The sequence below is a fragment of the Elgaria multicarinata genome, chromosome 1 (genome assembly GCF_023053635.1).
Source record: "Elgaria multicarinata webbii isolate HBS135686 ecotype San Diego chromosome 1, rElgMul1.1.pri, whole genome shotgun sequence".
Taxonomy (NCBI): Eukaryota; Metazoa; Chordata; class Lepidosauria; order Squamata; family Anguidae; genus Elgaria; species Elgaria multicarinata.
Genome location: NC_086171.1, coordinates 76,361,948 through 76,377,716, shown reverse-complemented (window position 1 = coordinate 76,377,716; position 15,769 = coordinate 76,361,948). Strand labels below are relative to the sequence as shown.

Below are 15,769 nucleotides of genomic sequence, written 5' to 3'. Positions count from 1 at the left end.
TTTTCAAAATTAAAGATGAGGATTTTACAGAAAAATAAAGGGGTAAACCTGAAAGTGAAATAAACATTACTGTATTTTAAAGCCTGTTAACACTGCAAATTCCTCACACACTTGAAAAATTCAGAGACATTCACAGTATTTTAATAACAAGCCAGTATTGAAATGAGCCCTTCAACTGAGTGTACCATAAAAATTAATTTTGTACTGATTTTTACACAAAAATTATATCTCAGGACCAGATGAAAAAAGCTCTAGAATTGGTAATTAAATGCAACAATAAAATATCAACTTGGGGTTCTTCCAAATGAGGCTTTTATTGTGCAATTACCCTGCCTCATTCATACAGATGGTCCAGACATCCTTGTTTTCCATTTGCAACCTCCAGTGCTTTCGCATTACTTCTTCCACTGAAAAATGTGACAGAAGAAAAGATCGAATCACTGCCCAATGGGTTGGATCCATATTCAGTGGGGTAGTAGACTCCCTGGCCTCCTCCCCCACCCCACAGCAGCCCCTCCAACCCCTCAAAATGCTACAAAGAGCTACTGCTGAACGGAGTGAGCTGTGGTGTGTGGGGAGGAGGGATCCCTGGTAATCAGGCAAAGATACTTTCTGTCAACAGAAGGCAGATCCCGTGTGCAACCCGGGTAGGACTAGATGTCTGCCTGGAAGCGCCCAGATTAAAGGAACAATCTAGAGAAGGTTAAAGAAGCTCGTCTGATTTATTTCAATATATGTATAGTGGAGTTATACATAAGGTAACCTTTCATGTCAGCTTTGCACATGCAGAATCATGTGTAAAGGCCTAATTCATACATTTCAAGACCTCCCAAAAGGAAGCGAGATTGAGCAAATCACTTCACATCTAAGTCCCTCTGCTTGGACTTTACATAATTTCATAGTGCTGGAGGGGAAAGTGTACCAACTTCTCCATTGCCTAAAGTGGATGAACTAGGCCCATGTAAGTGGGTGAACTAGGCTGTAGAGAGATGATGCCAGATGAATTCCAGATCTGAGGAGCAATCACAGAAAAAAAATATTGCTATGACATTGACGCTTGTGCTTCTGAAAGGCCCTCCACATTGGTGCTTATATTTAAAAACTTTTTTAAAAAAAAAAACTGTTGTACTTTAATATAGAGCAATGTCAATACCTTTGGGTTAAGTTTGGCAAGGTCATATCTCTTCTCAGAGAGGTTCAACACCTGTTCCAGAAGAAAACCACAACTTAAGCAACACGAATTTGTATTATAAAACACTGCATTCAACATACCTCATAATGAAGTTGTACAAACGTGGCAGGATCTTAAACAAGGCCAAGGGCTTACGGTACACACACAATATCAACCAAGTGTGATAAGCTGGTGTTTGTACTATTCCAACGTTAGTTCCTCCTGATTTTGACAAAGTGCAATCGAATTGTCCTGTGGCGACTGCTAGATTTGCCTTTACAACAGAAATCTAGGCATGATCCAGTTAAAGATAAGCACTTTTTAAGGCACCGATTTCAGTGGGAGAAGTAAACACATGCTTAGCCCTTTCTCCCTTTCAAATCGGTTGGACTTACAAATGCTTATCTCTAGCAGAACTGTGCACAAATGAACCCAGTGGGTTCTCTTTCTTCTATTTCCTTTGTTTGCTTCAACCTATGATATGCAGTTATGGTATGCAATTTGTTAAAAGTGAAACAAAAAGCTGGGGCGGTCCATTTCCTTGTTCTACAAGATATCACAAGGTAAGAATTCAACCGATTTAAAACTTTACACATTCAACTTTGCAAGGCGATAGCGGTTTTTGGGGGGAGGGGAGAGGGGGGAATTTGCCTTTTGTTTTCCTTAATGACATTTATCCTTATCTGAAGATAGGAACATGAATAGGGATAAGGATAAGGGACAACCCAAGCAGGAGTGAAAGGGCTGAATGCACCCACACTCTACTCATTCGCAGTAAGCCAGGTTAAGTCGGGAACCATTATGTGTGAATACTGCCATTATGGTAACACCTTGTAACCTAATAAAGAAGGGGGAATAGCACCTTGCAGGGTCCACAAGGCAATGCATCATGGGGAACTTCCCTAAAACCACCATTCCCTGCTGACAAGCAAAGAGTTGGAAGGACCATATAAGCCACTGAGTCTAACCCCTTGCTGAGTGCAGGAATCTAGTTTAAAGATCCCTGCCCAGTCTTTTCTTCAGCACCTCCAATGATAGAGAACCCACCACCTCCCTAGGCAGTTGGTTCCACAGTCTGACTGCTGTGACCATTAGGTGATTTTCCCTGAGGTTAAATAGAAATTTACCTTCCTGTAACTTCAGCCCGTTATTTCGTGTCCTACAGTCTTGGATGTCAGAGAACAGGTTGAGGCCTTCTTCAGCGTGACAACCCTTTACTTGAAATGTGTCATCATATCCCCCCTCAGTTTTCTCTTCTCAAAGCTAAACATATCCAGTTCCTTGCATGACTCCATTTCCAGTCCCCTGATCATCTGTGTGGACGTTCTCTGAACTCATTCCAGTGTAGCTATTCAGGAGCGGTATCTCAAGTCCCTTGTGACAGTTGTGTCACCACTATCTCATGATCAATGGCATTACAGGCCACAACAAGATCTGATAAGATCAATAGCATGTAACCAGGCAGATATCAGTTATGGTTGGGGAGGAGGAAAGAAGGTGCTTAGTTGACGCTGCAGGGAAGTATACAGGCTCCAGCTTTCAAGATATCTGCACATAATCACACACACCCCGCCCTCCGCTTTGCCACCACTACCATCACATTTTAGAACTCCAACCAAATGTTTCTATTTTGGATGAATCAGAAACATTATTTGGCCAATAAATTTACTTGGGTAGTTCCAAGATGTTCCTGACTATGGCTCTGAAGAACCATATAGACCAGGGATAGGCAATGTTTTAGGAGCTGTGGGCAGATTTGGCAATTTGAGCAATTCTTATGGGCACTACCACAAAATGTCTGCCATGGGAAGCATGGCAAAGGGCAAATAACCGACCCCAAAGACTGAGTGTAAGGTAGATATGGGGTCTGAGAACACTAAACAACTCCCTTGGACCAACAGTTTTCAACATCAACAGAAACCTATTTCACAGGAAACTCAGCTGCCAGTAAGAAAATGTGTCAATAAAAAAATAAAGTGGGAGGGAGAGGGCAATTCGGTGGGCCAAGAAAGGTGTCCAGAGGCACCTATCCATGATATAGACAATGCTGCTGGCTTCTGAGGATTGTCGCCTTATCAGGTTTCTGGAAGACCAAAACGCAAAAATTATAATGCCTGTGGCTACATTAAAAAGCAACAAACCTTGGTTTGTCACTAAAGATACAATTGAAAGTGAACAACAGCCAATTCTGGCTACCTGATGAGTATATTTATATGAGACACCTGCTGGCAAATATGTTTGCTGCATTCACACTTTACATTTGCAGGCATAACATCACAGCATGCTACTACACATTTAACACGTGAAAAGGCCCATACCTGAGCTAGGTCACATTTACTGGAATGAATGAATGAATGAATGAATGAATGAATTTTAGATGTCAAGTGGAGACACAGAGATTGCATCTGCTCTTACCAAGTAGTTGTCACCATGCTTGGATTTCAGCATTCGAGTTACATCCTGGAGGTTGTGCAAGTAAGTTTCCTCTGAACAACTGGCTGGGAAGGACACGGCAATGATTCGCTCAGTGATGTAAGTCAGGTCCAGTTCATAACCTTCCTCCATAATGTGATCAAAGTCTGCACTTCTGTGGAGGACACCAGTTTTGGAGGAAGGGAAGAGGGGGAGGAATAGAAAGTTAATGAGCAGGAATTGCCATCTCCAACTAACAGCAAGCAGATCAGCCAATGTTTACTGTTCCAGATTCATTCAAATTCCAGCTCACAAACCCATTTTGTTCATAAATGAAAGAAAATGTATTCAGTTCATTAATCAACTTGGCAGCCATCCAAAAGAAAGTTCACCAGGCCGTTGATTTCTTTATACGGAACACGAAGCGGTTTGCAAAATTAAATAAGGGTGCTATTTCCCCCCCCCCCTACATCTCCCATCAAAGTTGTGCAATGTACTAAAAACAGCACAAAAATAAACATGGAGATTAATGGTTGCCTGGGAGTTTGTGCCAAGTTTCCCAGAAAGTGGGTGGTGGTGGTAAGGAAATTAGTCCCTATAGCATATACCAACAGAGCGAGTATTTAGAATAAAAGGTCATCATTATGCTGTAGCTCTTAGAATGAATGCACTCTGACTTTCATCAACAATCATGAGAATTCTTTTGAACATGACCTTCAACAAAAGCACCACTCTACCAGAGGTCTTGTGCAGTAACAAGAGGCAACTTTTCAAAAAGTACTTACTCGGATAGTTTGTCACAACAGAAAGACGATTTTTTCAAAAAACCATTGGAAGTCTGAAAACAAAGACAGGTGGGATGGGGGGGTGAGCAGTTTTTCTGTCACAAGAAAATCAACGTGGTTTATTTGTACGTATTTCAAGGCTATTTCAAAATACCTGAAAGAGCATCTTGAAAAAAGCAGAGGCTTAAACTGCGGAGCTGAACAAGTGAACACGTTCCTTCAAAAAGGTTACCCCATTGACATGCTGCCTTTCATGTCTGATGACTGAACTAAGAGGCACTGTGGCTATGATCCAGGCGTGTGTGTGCATTTCTTAAAGTACTCTAGGAATCTAATTTTACACTATCGAAATGAATGGCTTCAGTGGACCAATGACTAACGACCACTTCAGTCATGACAAAATCCAACCGCACGTAGATGATCATAGTGGATTAGTGTATGCAAATGGGTTTTTATACTATGTTTTATATTGCATTTTTAAGTTTTTAATCTTTTAAAAACTGCCTAGAGAGATTTGGCTATTGGGCAGTATGTAATAAATAAATAAATGACATGCCCCCTATACATGCAAATAGGAATTTTGGTGGACTGCAGCCTACAAGCTCATCTGCTAAGCTTTGTTGTCACTTAGAAATTGACTGCAAAATACTTGATTTTAAAGACGAATGGTCTGACTTGGTAGAAGGCAACTCCTTGTAATTGCACTGCAGAACACATCTGTACTTAGCAAGGCATGCATCAAGTCACATTGCATTGAATAGCCCTGTATTCCTTTCAACCAATCGTAGCTTGTAATCAATAACCAATCCGGCAAGCTGGACTACCCGTGAAATCCCTCATCCGGTCCTGCCATACACCCACTTTGCTTTTCTCAGTCCAGAGAGAAGAATGGTGTGCCTCTCTCTGCATGGAGAAAGGGATTCAGCTGCCCCTTGGAGAAGCAAATCCTTCAAGTTCTGGCTGTGCATGTTACCTGCATGGGAAGGGACTCAGCCGGCGCTTGAAGGGGCGGCTTCTCTAAGAATCGGCCAAGTCCCAGGCTGGGAATTCTCACTGTTATCTCTAACTGGAGATAACAACGGAGCTTCCCAGAAGAAGAGGGTAAGGCCTAGGACGAGCCTCAGTGGACCAGATGCAGAACCTCTGCAGGTTGCATTCAGCCCACAGGCCAAAGATCCTGCACTCCTGCTCTCGGCTATTTTCAACCATACACACCTGAAACAATAACATGTTGCTGTTAAATATAAACATCAGCATAAAAGTCCACAATATTGCCTTTAAAAACTCTTTCAGAAAGTTACTAAATTCAAAAATATACCCTCCCCCTCTGCACAGAATATGGTAATTCTGGAAGAACATCCTAATCTGAACTTTGAGCTGTTAATTACATACAAAATACTAATCATACTTCTAAAGCAGAGAGCACATGGGATTCTGCCTTCTAATTAGCATATCTTAAATTTCAAGGGCTCAAAACAAGTCGCAAACCTCACAAAAAGTAATCTGTGGGATAGTACCTTATTAATCATTTATAATTCATCATTTTATTCATTGCCAGAACTATCCATGATTTATTCATCTCAATTTCTATAACTGGAATTCAGGGTTCTTTCCCTTATGATCCTGGCACCTAGCAGCAAAAAGTTTCCCCGAGAATGCTAACTTTTCAGCAAAATATTCATAGGTTATCAAGGAGTATAAATTAAGACTTCATCCCATAATTGGATCCAAAGTGAACTTAAGAAAAAATGTAGACTATTATAGCTTTCATGTTTGAGCCAAGATCAACTGAACCAAGTGTACATTCTCCCACTTTTACAGGAGTGAGTCCTGCCTTCTCACTTTTATTGTTCTCCCAGAAGCTGTTCATTAACGGCGTGTGCTGCCAGTAAGTGCAGGTGCAGCACAGTGTATACAGCTGCTTCAACAGCAGCTAACTGATATTACATATACTTTGGGTGCCTTTAGATGTACATCATTTTAGAAGTTAGCTAACTGTGGAAGTGTACTTACCACTACATTTGCTCAGAGATAATGTCTCCATTAGGATGATCATCTCACAAGACCTGTGCCAACATAGTCCATCCTCATGCCACCCATTCCCTCCTTGATGAACCATAAATGAAAACCTCCTTTGTTAATTAACCATAGTTTCATGTTATATCCAGACCTGGAAACTATGATTACCAGGATCAGAATAAATCAAGATCTTCAAATCGTGGTATCAGATCTGGGTTTTTTCCAAGCCTAGTAACCATAGTTTCCTAGTTTGAATATAACAGGAAACTATGATAGATCAACTGAAGATGTCTTCCATCACTTTGCAACAAGAAGGGAAGCAGTGGCACAAGGATGAAGCACAGAGGCACAAACCGTGTGCATGTCCCAGCTTAAGAAGCTGAGATATGTACATCCAAACTGGGCTAAATTCTATCTTCTGGATTGAAATATAAGGATATAGCAATTCTTCCTGTTTACAGGCTGAACAAACTGAAACGTATCCATCACAATCAGGATCATATTCGAAAGCATGGTATCTAAATCGAAGCACATGCAAGGAACTTTATCCACAAAGTGCCTAACAATATTGTCCAAAGAACTACATGACTAATTCCATTCATCCTTCAGACTTATGTCTCTTGAACTGCAGGCCTAATGCCAAATGGCAAATCTCTTTCTAATATGATCCTGCTTTATATGCCAATATTGTCACAGCAGGCCGCTGAAAACTCATCCTTGATTCTCTCCAGTTCTTGATGTAACAGACCTTTTCCGACTTAAAAAGAGTTTCATTGGACAACTCTGTGCAGATGCAGTCATGGCAGCAAAGATGATTTCTTTGTTCCCATCAACACCACAGCACAGACCTTAATATGTGTTCGAACCTGTGCTCAGTTGGATACATTGGGAAGGTGCTGTTGCACAGTGTCCTGCTTGTGAGTCCCTGTTCAACAACTGGCTGGCCAATGTGTGAACAGAGTGCTGGACTAGATGGACCCTTGGTCTGATCCAGCATGGCTCTTCTTCTTATGTTCCACCATTGTACCTCTAGCTGCTTTGTCCCTGATGCTTCATCACCTCAAACTCCCTGGAAAAACAATGAGCTTGTCTGGATCCTCTGGCAAGGAGAGGATGCTCAGAAGCAACTGTGTCAATCATCTGGGTCATTTCCCTATCCCAGAAATTAATGATGGCTTTGACAGAATCACCAGCTAAAGCAGAAGAACATTCCCTAGGAGCAGTCAGGAAGCCATTCTGTTCCATCAGGCATCAGAGAACAGAGTATGTTACTAAATAATAAAAGCAAAAAAGACAAGCGTCCCGAGGAACTTACAATCCAAGTTGAACAAAAACAAAAGATAGTAGAGTTTGACAGTGACGAGGGAGGGAGGGAGAGAGATGGTGATTGCACACTTGTGTAGGTGTTCTTTCCTGAAGCAAGAGAGAACTAGGGCTTCCCTTCTAGTTCTGTGCCTACCTGTGTGGGTGGAAACATCCCTCAGCCTTGGGATGGTATTGCCACTCACATCCTTGCAATATCACTGGCCAACTTTGCCACCTGCAATTTTCATGCTTAACAATCTGGGCATGTTTTTTTTCATCTGGGGATGGGGGTGAGAGTTTTCCATTTCACATTGTTTAAAGTTCAGAGATAAATATTTTGGCTTTTGCTACTACTTCAACCATGGGAAGAAATGCTCGCTCAATGGTGAGGTCACCAAGCTTCCAGTCAATTAAACATTCAATGCCCTTTCTTTCCTCTCCATCCACCCCCTTGACCCAAATTGCACGTATTTAGCTACACAGAAACAAATATTTCCTCCTAAGCTTCTCCAGCTGAATGAACAGTTACAAAGGCTTCCTCTCAATGTAACAACAACAACAAAAATAATTCACCAGATAATCTGTGTAATATAATTACAGGCTATTTTCCATTGTTAGTTGGGAGCTGTTTGCTTCTTTGTAGCATGTCTGAAAACTTCTGAGGTTTTCTTGTTTGCTCTAGTTGCTTATTAGACAAGCCAAGGTCAAAGTCACTCCTACACCCCCTGTGTACATATGGCAAAGCAGGCATAACTTAAAGGAGCAAGGATTATATTTCAGCTTCCAGGCATTGTATCTTCACAGACAGCCCCAACTCCAAGATTTGGGGGAAGCCCTAGCAAGGCACCTCCGGTGGACTCCTAACCTGGAAAAGGCAGGGCCATGCCACCTAAGAATTAGCACACACTGGCATGAACTTTCTCAGATGATCCATGCAAAGTTGAGCAGACAAAAATGTTTGCAAATGTTTTTTCGGGAAGCTAAGCCTATTGACCTGAGGCTGCTAGGCTATTCTTATGAGCATACTAAACTAAAGGGCCTCATATTAAGCAAACTCATTAGTCCATCCAGCCCAGTATTGTCTCCTATGACTGGCAACAGCACTTCAAAGACTCCACAAGACTTCTTCCACCAGGTCATTTGAAGTGAAGAGGCTGAGGATTGATGCTGTGCCCTTAAGCATGCTACATTACGCTCTACCATGGAACTGTGGTCCCTCTCCCGGTGTGTGCTGCAGATACTTGAGGGTTAAGAGCTGAAGACAATGGTGCTACAAAGATGATGAATAGTTAAACAGTACGTTGGATGCTGGATGGCCAAGGAGCCAACTCTTCTATCAAGGTTCTGAAAACTGCGCCACTCTCATATTTCTGACCCCATTTAGTGGTTAGAAACAGTGCAATCAATCCTACTGTCACTATTTCTGAGCCCTCAGAGCTGTCTCTAAAGACCCTACTTCTCTGCTTCAAGTTTCCCAATTGCACTGTCATTAACCCCCACTATTTGCTTCTGCACCTGCTAGGAAAGAAACGAAAACAAGGCTGTGCCGATTTCATGATTCTACAATTATGATGTGCGTAATTGTTTCCTCTCTGCAAGAGATAGGATTGGCTCTATCTTTGCCTGATGTAATCTCAGAAACTGGAGGCAAAGGCATGAAGGAGGAAGCAAGGTTTCCAGTAGAAGGTCTTTATTCCGAAGTGGGGTAGCAAAATATTGGCAATTCTTTCATAAGAACTCCCAATACCTCTGCCTAAATCATTGGGGTATTTGTTTGTTTTACACTGAATGACTACAAAGTCTACAAAATCTGCTACCACCTCAGAACATTTCAAACAAAATACATTTCAGTGGAACCAATTCAGCTGCAAGTCTTGAGAAATGTTGCAAATGGGATGTGAAAGGGCAGTCAGAATAGTTGTCACTATCAATGAATACCAAATTTACTCTGTTTCAAGTCTTTTCCTGCAGGAGTTACGAAGTGAAGAACTGCTCACTTTTCAATATCCTAGCAGCAGAGGTGTAGTGGAGCCAGGCCTCACAGGGACGCAACACGGACACAATTTTTATAAGCAGGGGGATGATGTCATCTGCCACCCCTCTCAGACTTCCCTGTTCCCTCTGAGCTCAGCTACAATTCTCTCAGTATCTGGGCAGGGGGTGGGGGAATTAATTTCCCCAAAAATAGATTGTTCCATGTTGTAATGAAAAGAATGTTGCAAAGGCTTGGTCTTGAATAGGCAATTAAGATCCATTTGCTTCACAAAAGCTGCTCCAGGTAGAGATAAAACTGCTAGAACTGGTTTGTTAGTATGGATCAACACAACTGCTTGAATATTGAGACTCTCCTTGGGGGTGTGGCTATGGGAATTAGTGAGCGCCTGCACTTCACCATTTGTCATTCCACCACTGCCCAGCGGCGTCCTTTGTAAATAAGTTCTAAACTACTGCCAGAAGGATTTTGTACAGTGGGGCCACTTGACCTTCTGGGCCATAAACCTGGAAAATACTGCAGCTGCTGGCTCTGCTTGCGCAATGGCAAACCTGTGGATCAGACAGACAGACAGACCCCAAGCAGCTCTAATCTAGAGCACTGGAAGAGACGGTACAGAGCATCCCATTCCTGCGTATGTGGAGGCCTGCCTTTTTCTGAGGTCCTTCCTATGCTCCTTTTCACATAGCATAATATTAACACAGGAAACTGCCTTTTGGATCAGCTTATTCAAACATTTCCTACCCATTTCCCTCCTATCCTTCCTTTTGCATTCTTATTTCCTCCACCTCCCACTTATTAGACTGTAGTCTCATAGGCAGGGCCTGCCTTATAGTTATAATTTTTGTTCGGCTCTTTGGAAAAACCCAGGCAGACATCATTTCCATAATAGGAAGATAAAAAAGCAGAACCACCAACTTGAAATATATATGTATGTATATGGTAAAGAACCCAGGAGCAAAAAGCTTACCGTTCTGGTTACATGGTTCACAAACGAATCAGAGCAATCTGGCTGCAAAGGAGAAAAGACAGAGTTAGTTTTACAGCCAGGTATTTCTGTAGAGACATTTCTAGGAGTCATCAATTACTCAGACTCAAGCAACCTTCCTCAACTTGCCTTCCTCAACCTGCTTTATATCAGCTTTCCTCAACCTTCCTTCCTCAACCTGCTTTATATCAGCCTTCCTCAACCTGTCCTCCAGTTTCGAGATCACTAGGATTCTCTGAACATTGTTTTGCCTTTCTTCTCATGCCTGATTCCCATTTCTGTCCACTGCTACCTTTGCGCAAACAGGAGATTTGTGTAAATTCAGCAGCGATTGAACAGGAGATTTGCACAACTCTCCTGAAATTTGCCCAAATTTTGTCCCTAAATTTGCACACATTTCCTAACTTGCACATATTTTTGTCCTAAATTTGTGCATGTTAGAAAATTTGGGCAAATTAAACTTGAAATTGGGAATGAGATGAACAGAAGCACGTTCTGTTGGCAATTTGCAAACATTTTCAATCGAGACGTACTCAAGTTTGGCGACATGAATGGGCCATGCTCGCATGTTTTGCAAGCAAAAACTAATTTTCTCATACAACCCTACCCTTCAGATGTACCGGTCTACAACTTGCATAATACCCAACCAGCACAGCCAATGGAAATTATGGGAGTTGCAATTCAACACATCTGGAGGGCACCATTTCGGGGAAGGCTGCCCTAGATGGATTTGCTGCACATATCTGATTATAAGAGTAGCAAAACTTGGATCCTTCTTCCGTGATTAAGGCTTCCAGTTGCCCATCTACCTCTTATGCCAACCATGATACATTCACAACTGGTATGACCAGTGCATATTGCATGTGTTTTCCCGCTATACCATTTTACTAGCACATTAGCAATAAGTAGCCTAGGCAAATGTGCCACTGGCATGCTAACCCTACAAGAAAATTGCACGTGTTAAGTGTGTTTATACATGAAAACAGTGAGTGTGGAATGATACATGGGCAACTGCTTTACCTGTGGCCACTGTCATATCTGTTTTGGCCTTTATCAGACTGTAGACACTTACTCCCCTCCAGGCTCTCAAAATGCCAGCCCTAGCTGAGTGGGGGCTTGTGCCTGTACACCGCATTTCCTGGCAGCATGAGTGACAACTCTTTGATCTTGCCAAGGTTGGACATACATGTGGACGTACACAGTTGCTAATGGAAAGAGTGAGAGAACAGAACAAATGGTGTGACTGTTCAAAACTCACAGTGTTCGGGGAAGTCAGGACAGGTTTCCTCAAAGTGTTCTGGTCTCTCCATCTATTGAAACCTCTACTTCATAGTCTGATCTGGCAGATTGTCTATCTTCTATGAAAGGGCAATTTCCGACATTGGCAATTAAGGCGGCCACAAGGAGCCAAAAATGATGGCTAAATGTCATATTATTTGGACGTATTCCCAAAGTTACTTTACTTAAGACAGCTGATTAGGTTGCACACGGACATAGCAGAAGAATGAGACAGTTTGCATTTCTATTTATTCGGAGTCCAGTATGCATGAATATATGCACTATATATTAATAGCAAACTCATTCTCAGACTATGGAGGAAACTTTTTGTAGCCAAAAAGGCACCACACACACGAGAAAAATATCAGCATGCTTTACAAATCCACTCCCCGAAAAAGCAACCCAATGAGGAGCATGTGGCCAAAGGAAATGAGGCAGGTGGCTACCAGGAGGAGGGCCTTCTCTGCTGTGGCACCCCGGCTGTGGAATAAGCTCCCTAAGGAGGTTCGCCTGGCACCTACACTATGGGCTCATCTACACCAATCAGGATATTCCACTATGTAAGCAGTATATAAAAGGCAGGAGCCAGACTACTGCTTTATAGCGGTATTGAAGTGTACTGACCGCTGTTGGAGCCCATTGACACATGCCATCCACTACTTTTATACCGCTATATCCTGCTTGGTGTGGCTCCTGCCTTTTATATACCACTTTCATAGTGGAATATCCTGTCTGATGTAGATGAGGCCCTTAATTCTTTCAGACACCAGGTGAAGACCTTTTTATTCTCCCAGCATTTTAACAGTCTATAAATTCAACTTTAACTTTGCTGTTTTAAATTTGTATTTTAAATTTGTATTTTTGCACTGCTGCTGATTTTATCCTGGTTGTGCTTTTATATTGTATTTTATTTCATGTTTTATACTGTTAGTTTTATACTTTAAATTGTTTTAATTTTTGTGAACCGCCCAGGGAGCTTCAGCTATTGGGCAGTATAAAAATTCAATAAATAAATAAATAAAACACTGAGGGCACAATTCTATCTGGACAGTCACTAGCATCTGAAATTGGAGGCTGCCGACTATCCTATGCAGGGCGGCCATAGCACAGAAGGCAATACTGACCATCTAGGTTTGATTTCAGGGAAAGCCAGGCCTGGAGACCCAATAGGAAGCTGTATAAGACAACTTCCACAGTCTCCTCCCCTCCCTGGCCCCAGCACCACCCCCTTTTCGCCCTCCCCGTGCTCCATTTCTGAGCACGGAAATGTAGCTGGCACAGTAAGATCTGTGCCAGCTACAAGGGGTGGGGGAGAGGGAGGGGGAGGGAGAGTTGTTTCTGGGCTCTGAGGTTAGAGCCCTGGTTTCAACCTCAGTTCCCAGAAACTGAAGAATCCTATGGCCTAGTGCCTATAGTGGCCACAGTGCCTAGTGACCATAGGATTGCTCCTCAATTGTCTGTTGGCAGGAAAATGGAAAACCAGACAGGGGAAATGGCACTGAAAAAGGGCATGGCTGGCTGGCACCCTGGAACTTCACATTGCAATGTTTGTTGCAGATCTCACTTGTACAAGGTGGCTTACAAGGTCTTCCTCCTCCTCCTCTCCATTTTATCCTCACAATAACCCTGTGAAGTAGGTTAGGCTGAGAGTCAGTGACTAGCCCAAAGTCACCCAGTGAGCTTCATGGATGATCAGGGATCTGGAAACAAAGCCCTATGAGGAGAGACTGAAAGAACTGAGCATGTTTAGCCTGGAGAAGAGAAGACTGAGGGGAGACATGATAGCACTCTTCAAATACTTGAAAGGTTGTCACACAGATGAGGGCCAGGATCTCTTCTCGATCCTCCCAGAGCACAGGAGACGGAATAATGGGCTCAAGTTACAGGAAGCCAGATTACAGCTGGACATCAGGAAAAATGTCCTGACTGTTAGAACAGTACAACAATGGAACCAATTACCTAAGGAGGTCGTGAACTCTCCCACACTAGTGGCATTCAAGAGGCAGCTGGACAGCCATCTGTCAGGTATGCTTTAAGGTAGATTCCTGCAATAAGCAGGGGTTGGACTTGATGGCCTTGTAGGCCCCTTCCAATTCTACTATTCTATGATTCTATAACCAAGTGGGGAATAGAACCCGGATCTTTCAAGTCCCAACCCATCACTCTATCCACTACACCACACTGACTCTCATTATCAAGGATATATGGGTTTGAAGCTAGCTTCTTGACTTGACATTTAATACAGGGGCCTTACCTGCTTTTTCAAACTATAGCTTCTCAGTATTTCACAGGTTAATATTGTAGCATTGCAATCCTAAGCACTTTTAATCAGAGGCCCCTCTGAGTGCAATAAAACATTCTGGTAAGTGTGTTTAGGACTGCAATCTGAGGAACAAACTGAGAATATGTTTATGTATATCTGGGTTGCAAAAATACGATCTTGACCATTACTTTCTATAACGTTTGATCTATGCAAAACCAAGGACTAGGTTTTGGGTAGAATGGCTGGCTTGGTGATATAACTAATAAAGCAAAATTACAATTTCTTCTAAACAATCATGATAAATTTATTGCCTACAAATTGGCTACATTCCTGGTTTCTGCGCAAAAACTGAGATGAGCTTATCTCTAAAAAATGAGGCACACTGCCATGGCTGTCTGTTGAGCTGATTTATTACGAGGTGTAAAATTTTGATTACAAACTAAGCATTGGCTGAATGAATGGTCTTTTATGATTGCAATTGTCTTTGGTTGAACCATAATAACTGTCTGAATTCATTCATCATGTTTCAACAGCATGTGGTCAAAGACTCTTCTATTTTACATCATCATCATCATCTTCATCTTGCACCCTTCCTCACAGGATCCTGGGGCAGCCTGCAAGGGGAAGAGCCCATTTTATCTTCAAATACAACTGTGTGTTTGAAGATTAGGCTGAAAAATAATGAAGCTGCCCAGTTAGCTTCATGGATAAGCGGGGCTTTAAATCTAGGCCTCCCTAGTCTAAACCTATCACTGTGTCCAATACATCTACTACACCACATTTACAGCTTATACATTCTACTAGCACCGTCCAAGGAGAATGTGATCTACAAGTCACATGCAAAAATCTATTAATTAAATTTATACCCCACCTTTCTACTACAAATAGGGTTCAAGGTGGCAAACAACAATAAAACGTAACATAAAACATGACATTAGCTCCATCTTTGCCTACCAGCAGAAGGACATCAAAGATGGAGCTAGCCTGGCCTCCCAAAGCCTGGAAGCAGCCATCGAGAAGTCCCCACCTCGTGTCACAATACGATACCACCTCAGCAGAAGATTTTCACCATGAAAAGTAAATCTGACAGAGTATGAGGGCCTTGTATATCCAATACAAATACACACACACACACACACACACACACACACACACATACATCAAGCTTGTCATTTACCCCCAGAACGACTAAATTAAACAATATCTACAGAAATCATTACCAGAATGGCATCTTAGAATTATTATTATTATTATTATTATTATTATTATTATTATTTATTTATTTATTTATTTATATAGCACCATCAATGTACATGGTGCTGCACAGACCACACAGTAAATAGCAAGACCCTGCCGCAAAGGCTTACAATCTAATAAGAATGAACTGAGACTGTATGAGCTGGTTTGGACATAACACTAATACCATAGCTTCCGGCAGCCAGAAATTCAGAAGCTTTTTCTTTCTTTAATGTTTGTGGACTGCCCAGAGAGCTTTAGCCATTGAGTGATAAATATAATAAATAAATAAATTTTCAAGTAACCACGGCTTACCATG

At 42.0% G+C, this 15,769-nt stretch overlaps 1 protein-coding gene across 6 annotated transcripts in view; it reads right to left on the bottom strand.

The window, feature by feature from the left end:
* Positions 1 to 15,769, bottom strand: part of TNS3 (tensin 3) — a 315,310-nt gene that overhangs the window by 125,246 nt on the left and 174,295 nt on the right. For 5 of the 6 annotated variants that reach the window (XM_063130602.1, XM_063130576.1, XM_063130593.1 and 2 more), the window contains 4 exons: positions 10,656 to 10,697; positions 4,369 to 4,421; positions 3,587 to 3,758; positions 1,154 to 1,204 (listed from right to left, as the gene is read on the bottom strand). In XM_063130602.1, coding sequence (XP_062986672.1) covers positions 1,154 to 1,204; positions 3,587 to 3,758; positions 4,369 to 4,421; positions 10,656 to 10,697 — 318 coding nt within the window. The remainder of the gene's footprint in view (positions 1 to 1,153; positions 1,205 to 3,586; positions 3,759 to 4,368; positions 4,422 to 10,655; positions 10,698 to 15,769) is intronic. The other variant, XM_063130584.1, reaches the window with a different exon arrangement.